General features: G+C 54.4%; 1 protein-coding gene across 1 annotated transcript in view; it reads right to left on the bottom strand.

Annotated features, from left to right (window-relative positions):
• Positions 1-2,700: 2,700 nt before the first annotated feature.
• dmxl1 (Dmx like 1) overlaps positions 2,701-18,785 on the bottom strand; it is a 71,532-nt gene continuing 55,447 nt past the window's right edge. Inside the window, exons 38-49 of the mRNA XM_080532951.1 lie at positions 17,802-18,003; positions 17,067-17,184; positions 13,211-13,297; positions 12,767-12,888; positions 12,108-12,246; positions 11,914-11,974; positions 9,525-9,652; positions 8,643-8,720; positions 8,368-8,459; positions 8,066-8,118; positions 4,355-4,572; positions 2,701-3,210 (exon numbers count right to left, since the gene is read on the bottom strand). Coding sequence (XP_080389077.1) covers positions 2,986-3,210; positions 4,355-4,572; positions 8,066-8,118; positions 8,368-8,459; positions 8,643-8,720; positions 9,525-9,652; positions 11,914-11,974; positions 12,108-12,246; positions 12,767-12,888; positions 13,211-13,297; positions 17,067-17,184; positions 17,802-18,003 — 1,523 coding nt within the window. The 3' untranslated portion in view covers positions 2,701-2,985. The remainder of the gene's footprint in view (positions 3,211-4,354; positions 4,573-8,065; positions 8,119-8,367; positions 8,460-8,642; positions 8,721-9,524; positions 9,653-11,913; positions 11,975-12,107; positions 12,247-12,766; positions 12,889-13,210; positions 13,298-17,066; positions 17,185-17,801; positions 18,004-18,785) is intronic.

Raw genomic sequence — 18,785 nt, 5'->3', positions numbered from 1 at the left:
GTGAAGGTTAGCTCATCATCAAACCTTCCATTTCTAATAAATAAATATTTTCCAATAAGATTGTGTGGTTGCTATGGGAACAGACCGCGTCTCCGCTGTGAAGGACAGCGTGACACTAGACACAAACTGCAGCCACGTCCACAGGACAGCTGCAGAGACAGACAGACAACACTGGACATGGTACACACATTTTTATTATATCAGTACACTTTAATGTATATAATACAGTCAGATTTACATGTTTAATCCACATATATTCATTATAAAATTAGATTTTATCTGAGCATATTCACATGTCAAAGATCAAAAGGAAGAGCAGGAGGTGTGAGAACGCACGCTGAGCGTTCTGGGTGGTTCGAGAACCTTCAGCAGACTTCAGCATTCCGTCGGCTGATTCCGCATCAGCTCCATAACCCAGATAAAAGAATGTTTTTATTAATTTAGAATATGACACTTTTATATATTTAAATATCATGGGATTAACATGAATAAATACCAGATCGTCTACACACCTCCGCATAATCTTTGACTTGATTGAAAAATGAAAAATAAAATGAAAATAAAACATAGGTATTTGTTAAGTCTTTTATTCTGCAATTTCTTTTGCAATGATGAGTATTAGCATGAAGGACTCCTGCTTGTTCAACCATGTTGTGCTTTGGAGGGAGGAGGTCAATACCACACCCCTCCCCTCCCCCCAAGGAGAAAACAAACAACCAGAATACCACTTCTGCATCATGATCAGCCAGTATGGTAAAATATGAACAACACAATTCATAAATATTACTGGTATTTCACAAAATCATCATCATAATCATCGTAAAGTAGAACTTTGCTAGTACATACAACCTAACACACATTATAATCATCACAGTTATACATAAAAGTCTTTAGGAGGAGGTCTAGTTTTTGCTTGATGTTCTATGTACAGAATGCAATAAAACTACTTTCTCTACAAAGCTTTCTCAAGTTTCTCCGCCCTCCTGAAATTAAAGCAGATCTACATCTTCCTACAGCAGCGAGACATGATTCTGTAGATGGTTAGCTGGGCGCAGCTCTGTGCAACAAAGTGTCTGTGTGATAACAACGTGTGGACCCCCCCCCCACCACACCATACCTTGGCCTAGATTCAATCTGAGACATAAGACCGTTCCAAGCCCATTTCTGAAGGGCAATGTCCTGCGTAATAATAATAATAATAATAATTAACACCAGGTTTCACAGGGTGAGATATGCAGAGCATTATTACTGAAATCCATCAAATCACTCAGCAAGTACCTCACTCACACACACACACACACACACACACACACACACACACACACACACACACACACACACACACACACACACACACACACACACACGCCAGATCACCACTTTTCCAAGTTAATTTTGTATTAGCATATAATAGGCATATTAAGGTAAATCCAAATAATTACATCATCGCCTTGGTAGTCCATGATTGGTCCGTTTGAGAAGGGAAGGGAGGGGAAGTGCATTGTTGTCGGAATATTAAATGTTTTTCTTTTGAGCATATAATAGGTGTTTTAAGGTAAATCCACTAATATAAACAGAATAAGTCCACGATTGGTCCGTTTGAGAAAGAAAGGGAAGTGCATTGTTGTTGGAATATAAAACTACTTAATATTCAACTTAGTGTCATCATTTCAGCTTGATCAAAGCAACATTTGTTACAGTGCTCAGCTTCTTTCTAGTGTACAACAATAGTTCCAGTTTGTAAAATGATCAAAATAACACATTCTTATTCAAGGGGGGGTGGGGGTCTAGTTTTATAAAGCTATGTGTGCAACTCCACAGCAATCATCACACCTAGTACTACACACCTAGTACTACACACCTGGTATTACACACCTGGTATTACACACCTGGTATTACACACCTGTTACTGCACACCTGTTACTGGTAACTACACGCCTGGTATTACAAACCTGGTACTGGTACTACATACCTGGTTTTACACACCTGGTAACTACACACCTGGTAACTACACACCTGGTTTTACACACCTGGTAACTACACACCTGGTAACTACACACCTGGTAACTACACACGTCCAATATGGCAAAATAGTATTCAAGATTAAGGACACTTATTACCACTGTTTGAATCTAGGCCACCACCACCACGACAATACTGAGTCACAATATCATAATTCTTATTCTTATTCTTATTCTTATTAAGGCTTACGTTCTTCTTCTACCACGTCTACATCTAAGCACTACTGGATCCTTCTGCCTTATTTATGTGCAAAACAAAAGAGAAAGTCTTATGATTTGATGTGCTTCATATCAACTGGCCTTATTGCCTAGAGCAAGCTGAGGTGTGTGTATGTGTGTGTGTGTATACACACATGTGTGTGTGTGTGTGCACGCAAGTTACAGTCTTCATATGGGACACAAAACACTGTAGGACACCTTCACATTCCAGATCTCACACACGACTAATACACACACGCACGCGCGCGCAAACACACACACACACACACACACACACACACACACACACACACACACACACACACACACCCACACCCACACACACACACACACACACACACACACACACACACACACACACACACACACACACACCTGTTTGCAGTCAACTTGTGCAAGAGGAAAGATGAAGCAGTCTTGGTCCATTGTCGTGTAGCGTGACGTTGACCCGTCTGTACCAGTTAGAGGGACTAGCCCCACTGGTGGGAGGGGGGGGGGGTGTGAGGGAATCACCCCTTTGGTGGGGGGGGGGGGAGACCCGGGGCTGTGTGGTGCGCCTCTGTACAGAGCTTGGGGGGCTGGGGGGTTGGGGCTGGGAGTGGTGTGTGTGTGTGCGTGTGTGGGGTTGGGGCTGGGTGTGTGTGTGTGTGTGTGTGTGTGTGGAGCTATGGGTTGAGTCTGTGTGTGTGTGTGCGTGTGGAGCTAGGGGTTGAGTCTGTGTGTGTGTGTGTGTGCGCCTACAGGCCTATATGATGAACTTGACGTCGTTCGTCAGGCTGCCGTTGGCGATGCTGAAGCGGTCGGGCAGGACCCTCATCTTCATGGTGCCGTCGGCGCCGCAGGAGAAGACGTGATTGGCCGGGCCCACCTCCACCTGCATCACGCCCGTGCCCAGGTTACGGAACAGCGACTGGCGGGCGTGCTCACTGGGGAAGTGGTGGATCAGGCACTGGGTGGACAGGCTCCACACCTGGGACAGCAACAACAACATGAACATCATCAACAACAACAACAACATCTTCATCAACATCAACAACAACATCAACACTAACAACATCAACAAAATCATCAACATCAACAACATGACAAATCTTGTTTAGGGCCACTGTAGTGGAAAAATACTAAGACCGTTGAATTGTACACTGATTATTCTTGACCTGAACATGACCTGAAGTTTCTGTAGCCTTACATGACCTTGTGATTCAGTAGATGCTTCCTCTTTTAAAGGGTAATGATACCTCCTACCCTGCCCCGGCCCGGCCCCTGGGTCCACCCTCCTACCCTGGCCCGGCCCGGCCCCTGCCCCTCCAGGCCCCTGGGTCCACCCTCCTACCCTGGCCCGGCCCGGCCCGGCCCCTGCCCCTCCAGGCCCCTGGGTCCACCCTCCTACCCTGGCCCGGCCCGGCCCCTCCAGGCCCCTGGGTCCACCCTCCTACCCTGGCCCGGCCCCTGCCCCTCCAGGCCCACCCTCCTACCCTGGCCCGGCCCGGCCCCTGCCCCTCGTCACCCTCCTACCCTGGCCCGGCCCGGCCCCTGCCCCTCCAGGCCCCTGGGTCCACCCTCCTACCCTGGCCCGGCCCGGCCCCTGCCCCTCCAGGCCCCTGGGTCCACACTCCTACCCTGGCCCGGCCCGGCCCCTGCCCCTCCAGGCCCCTGGGTCCACCCTCCTACCCTGGCCCGGCCCGGCCCCTGCCCCTCCAGGCCCCTGGGTCCACCCTCCTACCCTGGCCCGGCCCGGCCCCTGCCCCTCCAGGCCCCTGGGTCCACACTCCTACCCTGGCCCGGCCCGGCCCCTGCCCCTCCAGGCCCCTGGGTCCACCCTCCTACCCTGGCCCGGCCCGGCCCCTCCAGGCCCCTGGGTCCACCCTCCTACCCTGGCCCGGCCCGGCCCCTGCCCCTCCAGGCCCCTGGGTCCACCCTCCTACCCTGGCCCGGCCCGGCCCCTGGGTCCACCCTCCTACCCTGGCCTGGCCCGGCCCCTGCCCCTCCAGGCCCCTGGGTCCACCCCCCTACCCTGGCCCGGCCCGGCCCCTGCCCCTCCAGGCCCCTGGTCACCCTCCTACCCTGCCCCTGCCCTGCCCCTCCAGGCCCCTGGTCCCCCTCCTCCTCCTCACCTTGATGTTGCCCTCTGCTGAGCCGCTGATGAAGCAGCCCTCGGTGGGGTCCACAGCCAGGGCCTTGACGGGGGAGTCGTGGGCCTGGAAGCTCTGGCGCTGGTGGCGGTGGGGGAGCTCCAGCACGCTGATCCAGCCCTTCCTGCCCCCCGTGATCAGCAGCTGCTGCCTGGGGGCCAGGGACAGCACCGTCGCCCCCGACTCATGACAACTGAAGGCTGGGGAGGGACGGAGGGATGGAGGGGGGAAGAGAGGGGTGAAGGGAGAGAAGGAGAGAGTGAAGGAGGTGGGGGGAGGGAGACAGAGGTGAAGGGAGAGAGGGAGGGGAACGAGGAGGAGAGAGTGAAGGAGGTAGGGGGGGACAGGGGGAGAGAGGGGTGAAGGGAGAGAAGGAGAGAGTGAAGGAGGTGGGGGGGAGGGAGACAGAGGTGAAGGGAGAGAGGGAGGGGGACGAGGAGGAGAGTGAAGGAGGTAGGGGGGGGACAGGGGGAGTGAAGGATGTAGAGGCGGAGGGTGGAAGAGGGAGACAGAGAGAGAGGGAAGAGGACAGGGGAGACAAGGGTGAAGGGAGAGAGGGAGGGGAACGAGGATGAGAGAGTGAAGGATGGAGGGGGGGAGGGTGGAAGAGGGAGACAGAGAGGGAGAGGGGTGAAGGGAGAGAGGGAGGGGGACAAGGAGGAGAGAGTTTAGGAGGTAGGGGGGTGGAGGGGTGGAAGAGAGAGGGAGAGAGGGAGGGAGGGAGTGAGGAGGAGAAAGTGAAGGATTTAGGGAGGGGGGGGGGGGGGGTGGAAGAGGGAGACAGAGAGGGAGAGAGGGGGAGGGACGAGGGAGAGAGTGAGTAAGCAGGAGTTTCTTTCAGGAACTAATCTGGTCCATAACTCAGCTGAGTGCAGCCCTGGCAGTGAGGGATCGGTCCATTAAGGGACACACTCCAGACATCAGCTCCTCTCAGGGGAGGCTGGCGGAGGTAGAAATCGGAGGACGGGGGGACTCATTGAGACGAGATCATTCCGTTCCCTGCATTTACAATGAGCCCCGGCCTCCGACCTCTCCCTCCGCCGGCCTCCCCTGGCCTGGACAGACAGGGTGGTGTGGCCCCTGGCCTGGACAGACAGGGTGGTGTGGCCCCTGGCCTGGACAGACAGTGTGGCGTGGCCCCTGGCCTGGACAGACAGTGTGGCGTGGCCCCTGGCCTGGACAGACAGTGTGGTGTGGCCCCTGGCCTGGACAGACAGTGTGGTGTGGCCCCTGGCCTGGACAGACAGTGTGGTGTGGCCCCTGGCCTGGACAGACAGTGTGGTGTGGCCCCTGGCCTGGACAGACAGTGTGGCGTGGCCCCTGGCCTGGACAGACAGTGTGGTGTGGCCCCTGGCCTGGACAGACCGTGTGGCGTGGCCCCTGGCCTGGACAGACAGTGTGGTGTGGCCCCTGGCCTGGACAGACAGTGTGGTGTGGCCCCTGGCCTGGACAGACAGTGTGGCGTGGCCCCTGGCCTGGACAGACAGTGTGGTGTGGCCCCTGGCCTGGACAGACAGTGTGGTGTGGCCCCTGGCCTGGACAGACAGGGTGGTGTGGCCCCTGGCCTGGACAGACAGGGTGGTGTGGCCCCTGGCCTGGACAGACAGTGTGGTGTGGCCCCTGGCCTGGACAGACAGTGTGGTGTGGCCTCTGGCCTGGACAGACAGTGTGGTGTGGCCCCTGGCCTGGACAGACAGTGTGGTGTGGCCTCTGGCCTGGACAGACAGTGTGGTGTGGCCCCTGGCCTGGACAGACAGTGTGGTGTGGCCCCTGGCCTGGACAGACAGTGTGGTGCGGCCCCTGGCCTGGACAGACAGTGTGGTGGGGCCCCTGGCCTGGACAGACAGTGTGGTGTGGCCCCTGGCCTGGACAGACAGTGTGGTGTGGCCCCTGGCCTGGACAGACAGTGTGGTGTGGCCCCTGGCCTGGACAGACAGTGTGGTGTGGCCCCCGGCCTGGACAGACAGTGTGGTGTGGCCCCCGGCCTGGACAGACAGTGTGGTGTGGCCCCTGGCCTGGACAGACAGTGTGGTGCGGCCCCTGGCCTGGACAGACAGTGTGGTGGGGCCCCTGGCCTGGACAGACAGTGTGGTGTGGCCCCTGGCCTGGACAGACAGTGTGGTGTGGCCCCTGGCCTGGACAGACAGTGTGGTGTGGCCCCCGGCCTGGACAGACAGTGTGGTGTGGCCCCTGGCCTGGACAGACAGTGGGGTGTGGCCCCTGGCCTGGACAGACAGTGTGGTGTGGCCTCTGGCCTGGACAGACAGTGTGGTGTGGCCCCTGGCCTGGACAGACAGTGTGGTGTGGCCCCTGGCCTGGACAGACAGTGTGGTGCGGCCCCTGGCCTGGACAGACAGTGTGGTGGGGCCCCTGGCCTGGACAGACAGTGTGGTGTGGCCCCTGGCCTGGACAGACAGTGTGGTGTGGCCCCTGGCCTGGACAGACAGTGTGGTGTGGCCCCTGGCCTGGACAGACAGTGTGGTGTGGCCCCCGGCCTGGACAGACAGTGTGGTGTGGCCCCCGGCCTGGACAGACAGTGTGGTGCGGCCCCTGGCCTGGACAGACAGTGTGGTGGGGCCCCTGGCCTGGACAGACAGTGTGGTGTGGCCCCTGGCCTGGACAGACAGTGTGGTGTGGCCCCTGGCCTGGACAGACAGTGTGGCGTGGCCCCTGGCCTGGACAGACAGTGTGGTGTGGCCCCTGGCCTGGACAGACAGTGGGGTGTGGCCCCTGGCCTGGACAGACAGTGTGCTGTGGCCCCTGGCCTGGACAGACAGTGTGGTGCGGCCCCTGGCCTGGACAGACAGTGTGGTGTGGCCCCTGGCCTGGACAGACAGTGTGGCGTGGCCCCTGGCCTGGACAGACAGTGTGGTGTGGCCCCTGGCCTGGACAGACAGTGGGGTGTGGCCCCTGGCCTGGACAGACAGTGTGCTGTGGCCCCTGGCCTGGACAGACAGTGTGGTGCGGCCCCTGGCCTGGACAGACAGTGTGGTGTGGCCCCCGGCCTGGACAGACAGTGTGGTGTGGCCCCTGGCCTGGACAGACAGTGTGGTGTGGCCCCTGGCCTGGACAGACAGTGTGGTGTGGCCCCTGGCCTGGACAGACAGTGTGGTGTGGCCCCTGGCCTGGACAGACAGTGTGGTGTGGCCCCTGGCCTGGACAGACAGTGTGGCGTGGCCCCTGGCCTGGACAGACAGTGTGGTGTGGCCCCTGGCCTGGACAGACAGTGGGGTGTGGCCCCTGGCCTGGACAGACAGTGTGCTGTGGCCCCTGGCCTGGACAGACAGTGTGGTGCGGCCCCTGGCCTGGACAGACAGTGTGGTGTGGCCCCTGGCCTGGACAGACAGTGTGGTGTGGCCCCTGGCCTGGACAGACAGTGTGGTGTGGCCCCTGGCCTGGACAGACAGTGTGGTGTGGCCCCTGGCCTGGACAGACAGTGTGGTGTGGCCCCTGGCCTGGACAGACAGTGTGGTGTGGCCCCTGGCCTGGACAGACAGTGTGGCGTGGCCCCTGGCCTGGACAGACAGTGTGGCGTGGCCCCTGGCCTGGACAGACAGTGTGGTGTGGCCCCTGGCCTGGACAGACAGTGTGGTGTGGCCCCTGGCCTGGACAGACAGTGTGGTGTGGCCCCTGGCCTGGACAGACAGTGTGGTGTGGCCCCTGGCCTGGACAGACAGTGTGGTGTGGCCTCACCGTGCACCAGGCTGTTCATGGGCGTCACCAGGGTGTCCCACAGACACACGTTCCTGCAGAGACGACGACAACAACAACAGGAGCGTTAGCACACATTAGCATACATTATCACACGTTAGCATATGTTAGCACGCGACTGTCAACTGAAGAACGGCTGAAATCAGGCCGCCGGGTCCGACCGGAGCTAGCTGACATGTTCTGTAGGCGAGGCCTGTAGATCTGCGGCTCAGTCGGTAGAGCATGGTGCTAACAACGTTTAGGTTGTGGGTTCGATTCCCGCTAGTTAGCCTGTAGCTAGGTACCTGTTGTCCGTGGACAGGCCGGCCGTGGCGATGAGGGAGGAGGAGCCAACGAACACAAAGTCGTGAGCTGTCTTGTTATGGCACTGCAACGTCTGGTAGGACACAACAACAACAACGTCAACAACGTCAACAACAACAACAATGTCAGCAACAATGTCAACAACAACAATGTCAACAATGTCAGCAACAAGGGCAGAAGGATGGGGGAGAGGGATTGAAAGGGGGATTGAGAGAGGGGGAGGAGGGCCGAGGGGATGGTGTGTTGTCGTGGTTACCAGGTAAGGTTTAGGTGTGTTGCCGGTCGTGTTGGTCTGCCACAGACTCAGAGCACCGTCAGCATCAACGATACCAAACTGGGGAACACACACACACACACACACACACACACACACACACACACACACACACACTCACGCGTTAATAAACTTTACTGCAGAATAATTTAACTGATGAATACTATGTCTGTCTGTCTGTCTACACATCTGCCTCCACATCTGTCTGCCTGTACATCTGTCTGTCTATACATCTGTCTGCCTGCTTGCCTTTCTGTCTGTCTACCTGCCTGTATAACAGCTCAGACATTCTTGTCTATGTACCAGAATGAGTCAGGATGAGTAAAGACTAGCCAGGTTTGTCTGCCTGTCTGTCTGTCTGTCTGTCTATCTGCCTGTCTGCCAGTCTGTGTCTCTGCCCGCCTGTCTGTCTGTCTGTCTATCTGCCTGTCTGCCAGTCTGCCAGTCTGTGTCTCTGCCCGCCTGTCTGTCTGCCTGCCTGTCTAACAGCTCATTCATATCTCTGTACCAGAGGGTGTCAGGATGAGTAAAGACTAGCCAGGTCTGCCAGCCTGCCAGCCTGTCTGTCTGTCTGTCTAACAGCTCAGACATTCATGTCTATGTACCAGAGGGGTCAGGATGAGTAAAGCCTGGCCAGGTCTGTCTGCCTGTCTGTATATCTGCCTGTCTGCCAGTCCGTCTGTCTGTCTGTCTATACATCTGCCTGTCTGTCTGCTTGCCTGTGTGTCTAACAGCTCATTCATGTCTATATACCAGAGGGAGTCAGGATGAGTAAAGCCTGGCCAGGTCTGAACAGCTGGTGTCTGACGTGTGAGCTCACGTCAGCTGCCGTCACCGTGGGCGACAGGGGAGACGACGGCTCACCTTGTTGCCTTGGTGATTGAATCGTATCCGCGTCACCCGGGAGTTGCCGGGACTCCGGAAGCAGATGATCTGTTGGGAGTGTCCCCACTCAAACATCCTCACACTACCGTCCTGAGCCCCGGTCAGATCTGAGAGAGGGGGGGGGGGGGAGAGGGGAGGAGGGGTGGGGGGGGGAGGAGGGGGGGAGGAGGGGAGAGGAGGGGAGGGGAGAGGAGAGGAGAGGAGAGGAAGGGGGAGGAGAGGAGAGGAGGGGAGAGGAGGGGAGAAGAGAGGAGAGGAGGGGAGGGGAGAGAAGTGGAGGGGAGAGGAGAGGAGGGAGGAGAGGAGAGGAGAGGGGGGGAGGAAAGAGAGGAGGGGAGGGGAGAGGAGAGGAGAAGAGAGGAGGGGTGGAAGGAGAAGAGAGGAGAGGAGAAGAGAGGAGGGGAGAGGGGAGTGGAGAGGAGAGGAGAAGAGAGGAGGAGGAGAGGAGGAGAGGAGAGGAGGAGGAAGGAGAAGAGAAGGAGAGGAGAGGGGAGGAGAGGAGGAGGAGAGGAGAGGGGAGGGGAGGAGAGGAGGGGAGGGGAGAAGAGGAGGAGAGGAGGAGAGGGGAGGGGAGGAGAGGAGAGGAGGAGAGGAGAAGAGGAGGAGAGGAGAGGAGGAGAGGAGAAGAGGAGGAGAGGAGAGGAGAAGAGGAGAAGAGGAGGAGAGGAGAGGAGAAGAGGAGGAGAGGAGAAGAGGAGGAGAGGAGAGGAGAGGAGGAGAGGAGAGGAGAAGAGGAGAGGAGGAGAGGAGAGGAGAGGAGAGGAAAGGAGGAGAGGAGAAGACGAGAGGAGAAGAGGAGAGGAGAGGAGGAGAGGAGAGGAGGAGAGGAGAGGAGGAGAGAAGAGGAGGAGAGGAGAAGAGGAGAGGAGAAGAGGAGGAGAGGAGAGGAGAGGAGGAGAGGGGAGGGGAGGAGAGGGGAGGAGAGGAGAGGAGGAGAGGAGAGGAGGAGAGGAGAAGAGAGGAGGAGAGGAGCGGAGAGGAGAGAAGAGGAGGAGAGGAGAGGAGAGGAGAAGAGGAGGAGAGGAGAGGAGAGGAGAGGAGAGAAGAGGAGAGGAGAGGAGAGGAGAAGAGGAGAGGACAAGAGGAGAGGAGAGGAGAGGAGAGAAGAGGAGGAGAGGAGAGGAGAGGAGAGGAGGAGGAGAGGAGAGGAGAAGAGGAGGAGAGGAGAGAAGAGGAGGAGAGGAGAGGAGAGGAGAGGAGAGGAGAAGAGGAGAGGAGAGGAGAGGAGAAGAGGAGAGGAGAGAAGAGGAGGAGAGGAGAGGAGAGGAGAGGAGAGGAGGAGGAGAGGAGAGGAGAAGAGGAGGAGAGGAGAGAAGAGGAGGAGAGAAGAGGAGAGGAGAGGAGAGGAGAAGAGGAGGAGAGGAGAGGAGAAGAGGAGAGGAGAGGAGAAGAGGGATTATCACTAGCACAGAGACATAATGCAGCAGCTCAGCTGATGAATAGTTGATAAGGACCTACAGCTTAGTGCACAGGGTGTGTGTGGGTGTGTGTGTGTGTGTGTGTGTGTATGTGTGTGTGTCTGTGTGTGTGTGTGTATGTGTGTGTGTGTGTATGTGTGTATGTGTGTGTGTGTGTGTGTGTGTATGTGTGTGTGTGTGTGTGTGTGTGTGTGTATGTGTGTGTGTGTGTGTGTGTGTGTGTGTCTGTGTGTGTGTGTGTGTGTGTGTGTGTGTGTGTGGGTGTGTGTGTCTGTGTGTGTGTGTGTATGTGTGTATGTGTGTGTGTGTGTGTCTGTCTCTGTGTGTGTGTGTGTGTGTGTGTGTGTGTGTGTGTGTGTGTGTGTGTGTGTGTGTGTGGGTGAGTACAATATGGTATCTAAATTGATGAATAATTTATAGGTAGCTTACATGTAATGTGCGTGTGTGTATACCATATGGTATTTAAACTGTTGAATTGTTTATAGGTGCCTTACATGTAGTGAGTGTATGTGTGTGGGTGTGTGGGAGTGTGTGTCTAATATGGTATTTTAACTGATTAATAGTTAATAGGTAGAATACTTAACCTGTGCATAGTACAGTAGGATCTGCTGTCTGATGTTATGATGTGGAAATGATCATGTTTACTGTGTGTGTGTGTGTGTGTGTGTGTGTGTGTGTGTGTGTATGTGTGTGTGTGTGTCTAAATCAGACACACGACACACACAGCTCCTCCCAGGCCTCAAACGAGGAGCTAGAGCACAACACAGGTACCTACCAGGGGAGGCTGGTGGAGGTCGATATTGGAGGACGTGGTTCATTGTAATACATGGAACGGACTAGGTGGTTGAGGTTTAGGGTCATAGGGTCAGGTTCTCACAGGGTTAGGGGTCAGGTACTCACAGTAAGGCAGGGTTAGAGTTCAGGGCTCAGGGTTAGGGTCAGGTACTTACAGTAAGGCAGGGTGGGGTGAGAGGTCATCCTCCTCACGTTGTTTATGTTCCTCTTGATCAGCTGTGTGAGGTAGAGGAGGAGGGGACACTAGTTAGTACACACACACACACACACACACACACACACACACACACACTAAATCCAGCGAATCAATCATCATCATTCTGATAGAAAGCTCCATGAAGGGGCTCACCACGGAGGCTCCTCTGCCCGTCTGCAGGCCCCCCAGCCAGGGCATGTTGATGGGGGTGCCCAGGCTGCTGTGGGTGTAGGGCGTGGTGCCATGCAGGGTGGTGAAGTCATCCCTGGCCTGGACCACCAGGAAATCATCTCTGAGAGAGGGAGGGAGGGAGGGAGGGAGAGAGGGAGGCAGAGAGAGACAGAGAGAAGCAGAGGAAAGTTAGAACAGACAGTCTCATTAGTGTAGTGGGGGTGGTTAGTAATCACACTCTGGTGTTCACCCCCTCTCCTTCCCCCTTCACCCCCTCTCCTCCCCCCCAGCACAGACACAGACACAGACACAGACACACACACACACACACACACACACACACACACACACACACACACACACAGAGTTCCCAAGACTACAGTCTCGTCTGGGACTCAGGAAATGATGTTTTAGAAGCTACCATCACTCCAGGCGGTGGAAGGTGTTTGTGGTTTAGAACATCTATGAATTCAAAAGTTCCTTCGGGCCTTTTGTTGTGTCTTTCTGACTGAAGAACATAGACAACCCTGATGTTCAAAATGGTGAAGTGTCTACCTTTAAAACTGGTGAAGAGTCTACAGTTTGTGTGTGTGTGTGTGTGTGTGTGTGTGCGCGCGTGTGTGTGTGTGTGTGTGTCTCACCCTTTGGCCTCTGTGTCAGCCTCGTCGTCGATCCAGGTCAGGATCTGCGTGGCCATGATGGACGACACATCGAGCTCCTGGATCTCATGTGTGGACGCGATGACCAGGCAGTTACGATTGGCCTGGGGTGGGGGGAAACAGAGAGAGGGAGAGAGAGAGAGAAAAGGAGAAAGAGAGAGTGAGTGTGAGAGTGAGTTAGAGTTACAACAGACACTCTTAGCGGCCGGTTTCACAGACGAGTCTTGAGTCTACTCCTAGACTAACAACCGTCTTCAGTGGAGATTTTCCATTATGAGTGTGATGTCGTCCAGGACTAGACTCAAGGTTCGAGCGTAGCAGAGGTGTGGTGATGAGGTAGCCCTGCCTGAGACAAGGCCTCTCTCCCCCGCCCCCCCCTCCCCATCTCTAGACACCTCCTCCTCAGAGCCATGCCCAGAGCCCTACCTTGTTGATGGAGAAGGCGGTGATGATGTCAGACTCCTTGTGGATGATCCTGGCCTTGCCCCCGGGGTAGCCCAGCTCCGCCTCCATCTGCAGAGCCACAAAGCAACCAATCAGCCGGCAGGCTCTGGCTCAGCTCAGCCAATGGCTGTCTCTCAAACCTCTACACAACATGACCTCAGGACCAATCACAGGCCATGGATGGATGCCCGTCTGTCTGTCTGTCTGTCTGTGTGTGTCTGTCCGTCCGTCCGTCAGTGTGTCAGTCTGTCTGTATGTGTGTGTGTCTGTCTGTCTGTCCGTCAGTGTGTCCGTCTGTCGTATAATCATCTTTTATAGAACCTTGCCTCAGGGAGTGTTATATGCCTATGTGTGTGTATGTGCCTATGCGTGTGTGTGTGTGGTGTGTGCCTATGCGCGTGCGCCCATGGGTGTGTTTGCGCCTATGTGTGTGTGCATGCTTGCCTATGCCTGAGTGTGTGTGTGTGTGTGTGTATGCTTGCCTATGCCTGAGTGTGTGTGTGTGTGTGTGTGTGTGTGTGCCTATGCCTGAGTGACTGCATCTGACAGCAGCTTCAGGCCACCTAGCAGAGTTGGTTCCATTGTTAGCATCAGAGGCGTCGTTAGGCTGGGCATCCGGGGCTACAGCCCCCAATGTTTTATGAATAGCCCCGGATCTAAAAAAAAAAAATTCCTTCATATTTGTATCTACTGCGAGTCCATACACTATGTCTATCACAAGCTGAGCTGCTGTAACGCCTGAACTTCCCCTCAGGGATCAACTACCTACCTATCTATCTATGACCTCCCCTGTTAGCATGATGCCTCCGTTAGCATGACGACGCCTCTGTTAGCATGACGCCTCCGTTAGCATGACCTCCCCCCGGCCCCAGCAGTCGATGGATAGTACCCTACACCGCTGAGATGGGACGTCTCGTACAGCACGACGGCGGGACTCTGTCCATACGGCTGTATAATGCATGTGGATATCTGTACGTATCACGCTCAGACGGCTGTATAATTCATGTGGATATAATTCATGCATCATGTTAATACCACTGTATAATATATCTAACAAAAAAGAGAGGATAAGGACAGAAACTTATGATCCTTTGAAAAGCTTCGCAGACGCTTTTCCGGAGCTAGTAGCTCCCCCCACCAGAGCAGCATGAATAATAGATTGTCGAATCTCGAATACGCCGAACGTACTTATGTAAGGCTCCGGGCCACGCGGGGGTTTCTCTCTCTCCAGTACTTGATATTGAATTAGAGTCTACATCACGTTGATCAGAAGGGAAGAGAGCACACTCGGCTGTCTCCGTGGATCGCCGCTCCGCCGCGGGAAGCCTAACGCGGCGCGGCGCCGCTTTCACATCCCGGTTGATCCTCTTCCTGTGAGGACGAGGGCTAATCGCCATGACGACGCCTTCGCCGCCTGTTCCGTCAGGCCACGTCTCCGTGGTGGTGACAGGTGGTGCCCTCTGGAGACGCAAAGGGTGTGGCCCGGGCGTGTGTGTGTGTGTGTGTGTGTGTGTGGGCGGGGGTGTGTGTGTGTGTGTGTGGGCGGGAGTGTGTGTGTGGGCGGGAGTGTGTGTGTGTGTGTGTGTGTGGGCGGGAGTGTGAGTGTGCGTGTGTGTGTGTGTGGGCGGGAGTGTGTGTGTGGGTAGGGGTCTGTGTGTGGGCAGGAGTGTGTGTGTGTGTGTGTGTAGGCAGGAGTGTGTGTGTGTAGGCAGGAGTGTGTGTGTGTGTGTGTGTGTGTGTGTGTAGGCAGGAGTGTGTGTGTGTGTGTGTGTGTGTGTGTGTAGGCAGGAGTGTGTGTGTATGTAGGTGGGAGTGGGTGTGTGGGCAGGGGTCTGTGTGTAGGCAGGAGTGTGAGTGTGTGTGTGTGGGCAGGGGTGTGTGTGTGTGTGTGTGTGTGTGGTGGGCGCCACACACCCACCCCCCCTAACACTACGAGGCCGCCCCAACAGAGAACAGGAACACGCTGTCTCAGATAATTTCAGTCCAGTAGTTGGGTCGATGATGGTTTGGTTTATACCGTGATCGGACCGCGCCGTCTAACCTCCGCGGTCTGGTCCGCCACGGAGGAGCCAGGCGGAGGCTAGCGGGCCAGACAGCTTTAGACGTGTTAGCTAATCATAACGTCGCGGTTCAGTTGCCGATGACAACAGGTCATTCTGACCAATCGTATGGTTTCTTTGTTCTAATGTTTGATGCGATGTGGTTGTACCACACAGCTAGCAACCATGTAGCTACCCACAGGACATAGGCTACCTCCTTTTTATGTATGTCTTCATGCCTACGTTATTGTGATTGTCGACATTGTGATTGTATTGCCTTGTATTGTGATCTTAATCCATGTGCAGCACTTTGGTCGGCGCAAGTTGTTTTAAATGTGCTTTATAAGTAAAGATGACTTGAATTGACTTGACTGTATAGTAGATATGTAGGTGAATGTCAGGTCTTATATCAGGGCTGTAATAGCAGATATGTGGGTCAATGTCAGGTCTTACGTCCAGTCTCCATTCAGACAAAAACATGTCAATGTCTTTCACGCAGCTCCATTCTGAACATAGAGAGGACATTTTGTTCGGTTTCTTTCTAATTGAATGACAAATAACAAATGAATATCCAATCTGGGTCAAAAGCCTGATGAAAGCATTGCACATGGGGTTCTCAAAGGCACCTTTATGACATCACCATGCTAAGAACATGCCGGTAGAACCATTGCAGCTCACTGCCGTGTGAAGAGGTTTGTGTGCTGTGTATCAACGCCCACTAGATGGAGAACTGAACGAACGCACCAATTTGTCAACGAAACATTGATTGAAAACTGCAATGGTTTTACTGATCAATCCAAATGATTGGGACCCACTTTGCCACACTCCACACACACACACACACACACACACACACACACAGAAGCCCCCCCCAACTCCACACACACCCGCACACACATACCCACACCTGCCCACACACACACTCCCACACACACACATACCCCGCCACACACATACCCCGCCACACACACATACACACACACACACACACACATACCCCGCCACACACCCACACAGAGGACACACCTGCCCACAGACACACACACACACACAAACACACACGCACACAAGCCCCCACCACCAGTACCTGATTGCATCCCGGCTCCTCCACTCCTGCACATTTGTAATTTTCACTGTGGTCCTCAACAGACTTTAATAATAAGCCACGCCCCCGAGACAGAACAATGAGATGAGTCATGCACAGGAAGTCAAGACAGGAAACACACTCAAACTCTAGAATTAGGCTGTTAACTAAGGTTGATTAATAATATTATTATTATCATTATCATTATCATTGTTGTTATTTTTATTTACCAGAAACAAATTAAAATGCAATTAGAGGCATACCAATACACCGTACATGCAGAAAGAAAAGCACAGATGTGTGGTGATCAGTGATAGACAGGGGTAATTACACTAGGTGACCACTAGGGACAGACAAAGGTAATGACACTAGCTGATAGACAGAGGTAACTACACTAGCCAAGGGGCTCCAGGACAGGTGATGGTTTAGGTGTTATAATCAAAGAAGGTGTGTTACTGCGTGCCTGCGTGCTGTGTGCCAGTGCTCTAGCTGTGTACATGCGCTAGGTGGCTAAGTAGGTAACATAGTGGAGCGCTAGGTAGCTAGCTAGCTAGCCAGCTAGGTAGGTAGGTAGGTAGGTAACATGGTGGAGTGCTAGCCAGCTAGGTAGCTAGGTAGGTAACATGGTGGAGTACTAGGTCGCTAGCTAGGTAGGTAGCTAACATACTGGAGCGCTAGGTTGCTAGCTAAGTAGGTAACATAGTAGAGAACACACCTCGTTCGGGTGGCGTTTCTTGGTGAAGATGTTGCGTATGAACGTCTCCTGGACCTCCTCCTGCTTGACCAGGTACTGCCACAGCCTCCTGACGGGCAGGGCAGAGTGGTGGCTGGACCTGGACACACACACACACACACACAGAGATACACACAGAGACACACACAGAGACACACACAGAGACACACACACACACACACAGACACAGACACAGACACACACAGAGACACACACAGAGACACACACAGAGACACACACACACACACACACAGACACAGACACAGACACAGACACAGACACAGACACAGACACAGACACACACAGAGACACACACACAGACACAGACACACACACACAGACAGACACATACTTTGAGCGTTGGCTGGACCTGTAAGCATGCCAAACAGTGTGTAGTGTAGTAGTGTGTGACAGGGTGAGTGTGTAGTGTGTAGTAACCTGAAGGGGGAGTTGGAGGGCTCAAACAGGGCCTTGTGTCTGTAGTGTGTAGTGCAGTGTGGTAGTAGTGTAGTGTGTAGTAGTAGTAGTGTAGTGTAGTAACCTGAAGGGGGTGTGTAGTGTGTAGTGTAGTGTGTAGTAACCTGAAGGGGGTGTTGGAGGGCTCAAACAGGGCCTTGTGTCTGTTGTGTGTGGTAGTAGTAGTGTAGTGTGTAGTAGTAGTAGTGTAGTGTAGTGTGTAGTAACCTGAAGGGGAGGTGTAGTGTAGTGTGTCCTAACCTGAAGGGGGTGTTGGAGGGCTCAAACAGGGCCTTGTGTCTGAGGATGGCGGGGCCGGGCGCGGGGGGCTCGTCGGGGGGGTGGGTGCAGATGAACTTGGGCGGCGGACCCCCGAAGATCTCCAGCCTCTTCAGCAGCACCTGCTCCCAGCGCTGCAGGGTCTTCAGCACCGCGTGGCACAGAGGAGAGCCCACCGGCAGGTCTGACACACACACACACACACACACACACACACACAGGAGCACACACACACACACACACACACACACACACACACAGGAGCGCACACACACACACACAGGAGCACACACACACACACACACACACACACACAACGCAATTACTTTCACAAAACCAACCACTCAACAAGGCACAACCATCCCTGACATGAATAAAAGCTCCTTCACCTCAGAGTACACAAGTTCATCTGCAGCTCAAGGCTGGCCAAAAACAAGCCTTCTTTATGTCTTAAACACAGAGAATACTTCAGGCCTTAAACCATGGAAACACAGAATACGTCATCTTAAACCATGGAAACACAGAATACTTCAGGCCTTAAACCATGGAAACACAGAATACTTCAGGCCTTAAACCATGGAAACACAGAATACGTCATCTTAAACCATGGAAACACAGAATACTTCAGGCCTTAAACCATGGAAACACAGAATACGTCATCTTAAACCATGGAAACACAGAATACGTCATCTTAAACCATGGAAACAGTTAGCTGACAATAATTTGCATAGGTAGGTAGGCAGATAGGTAGGTAGGTAGATAGAGGCAGTAGATAGAGAGATACAGTAAATATATAGATAGATAGATAAATCAACAGGATGGCTAGTAGACCAGTGGATCTCAAACCTCTCCTCAGGGACCCCCAACCGCTCCACATATTTGATCTGTTCCACCGCCCGCACACCTGATTCAACTAATCATAACAAATTATAATTGCTTTGCACTTGATTAGTGTGCTGGTGGTGG

The sequence above is a fragment of the Nansenia antarctica genome (genome assembly GCF_963989245.1).
Source record: "Nansenia antarctica genome assembly, chromosome: 5".
Classification (NCBI taxonomy): Eukaryota; Metazoa; Chordata; class Actinopteri; order Argentiniformes; family Microstomatidae; genus Nansenia; species Nansenia antarctica.
The sequence above is the reverse complement of the archived record's forward strand: the minus strand, read 5'-3'. Positions and strand labels throughout refer to the sequence as shown.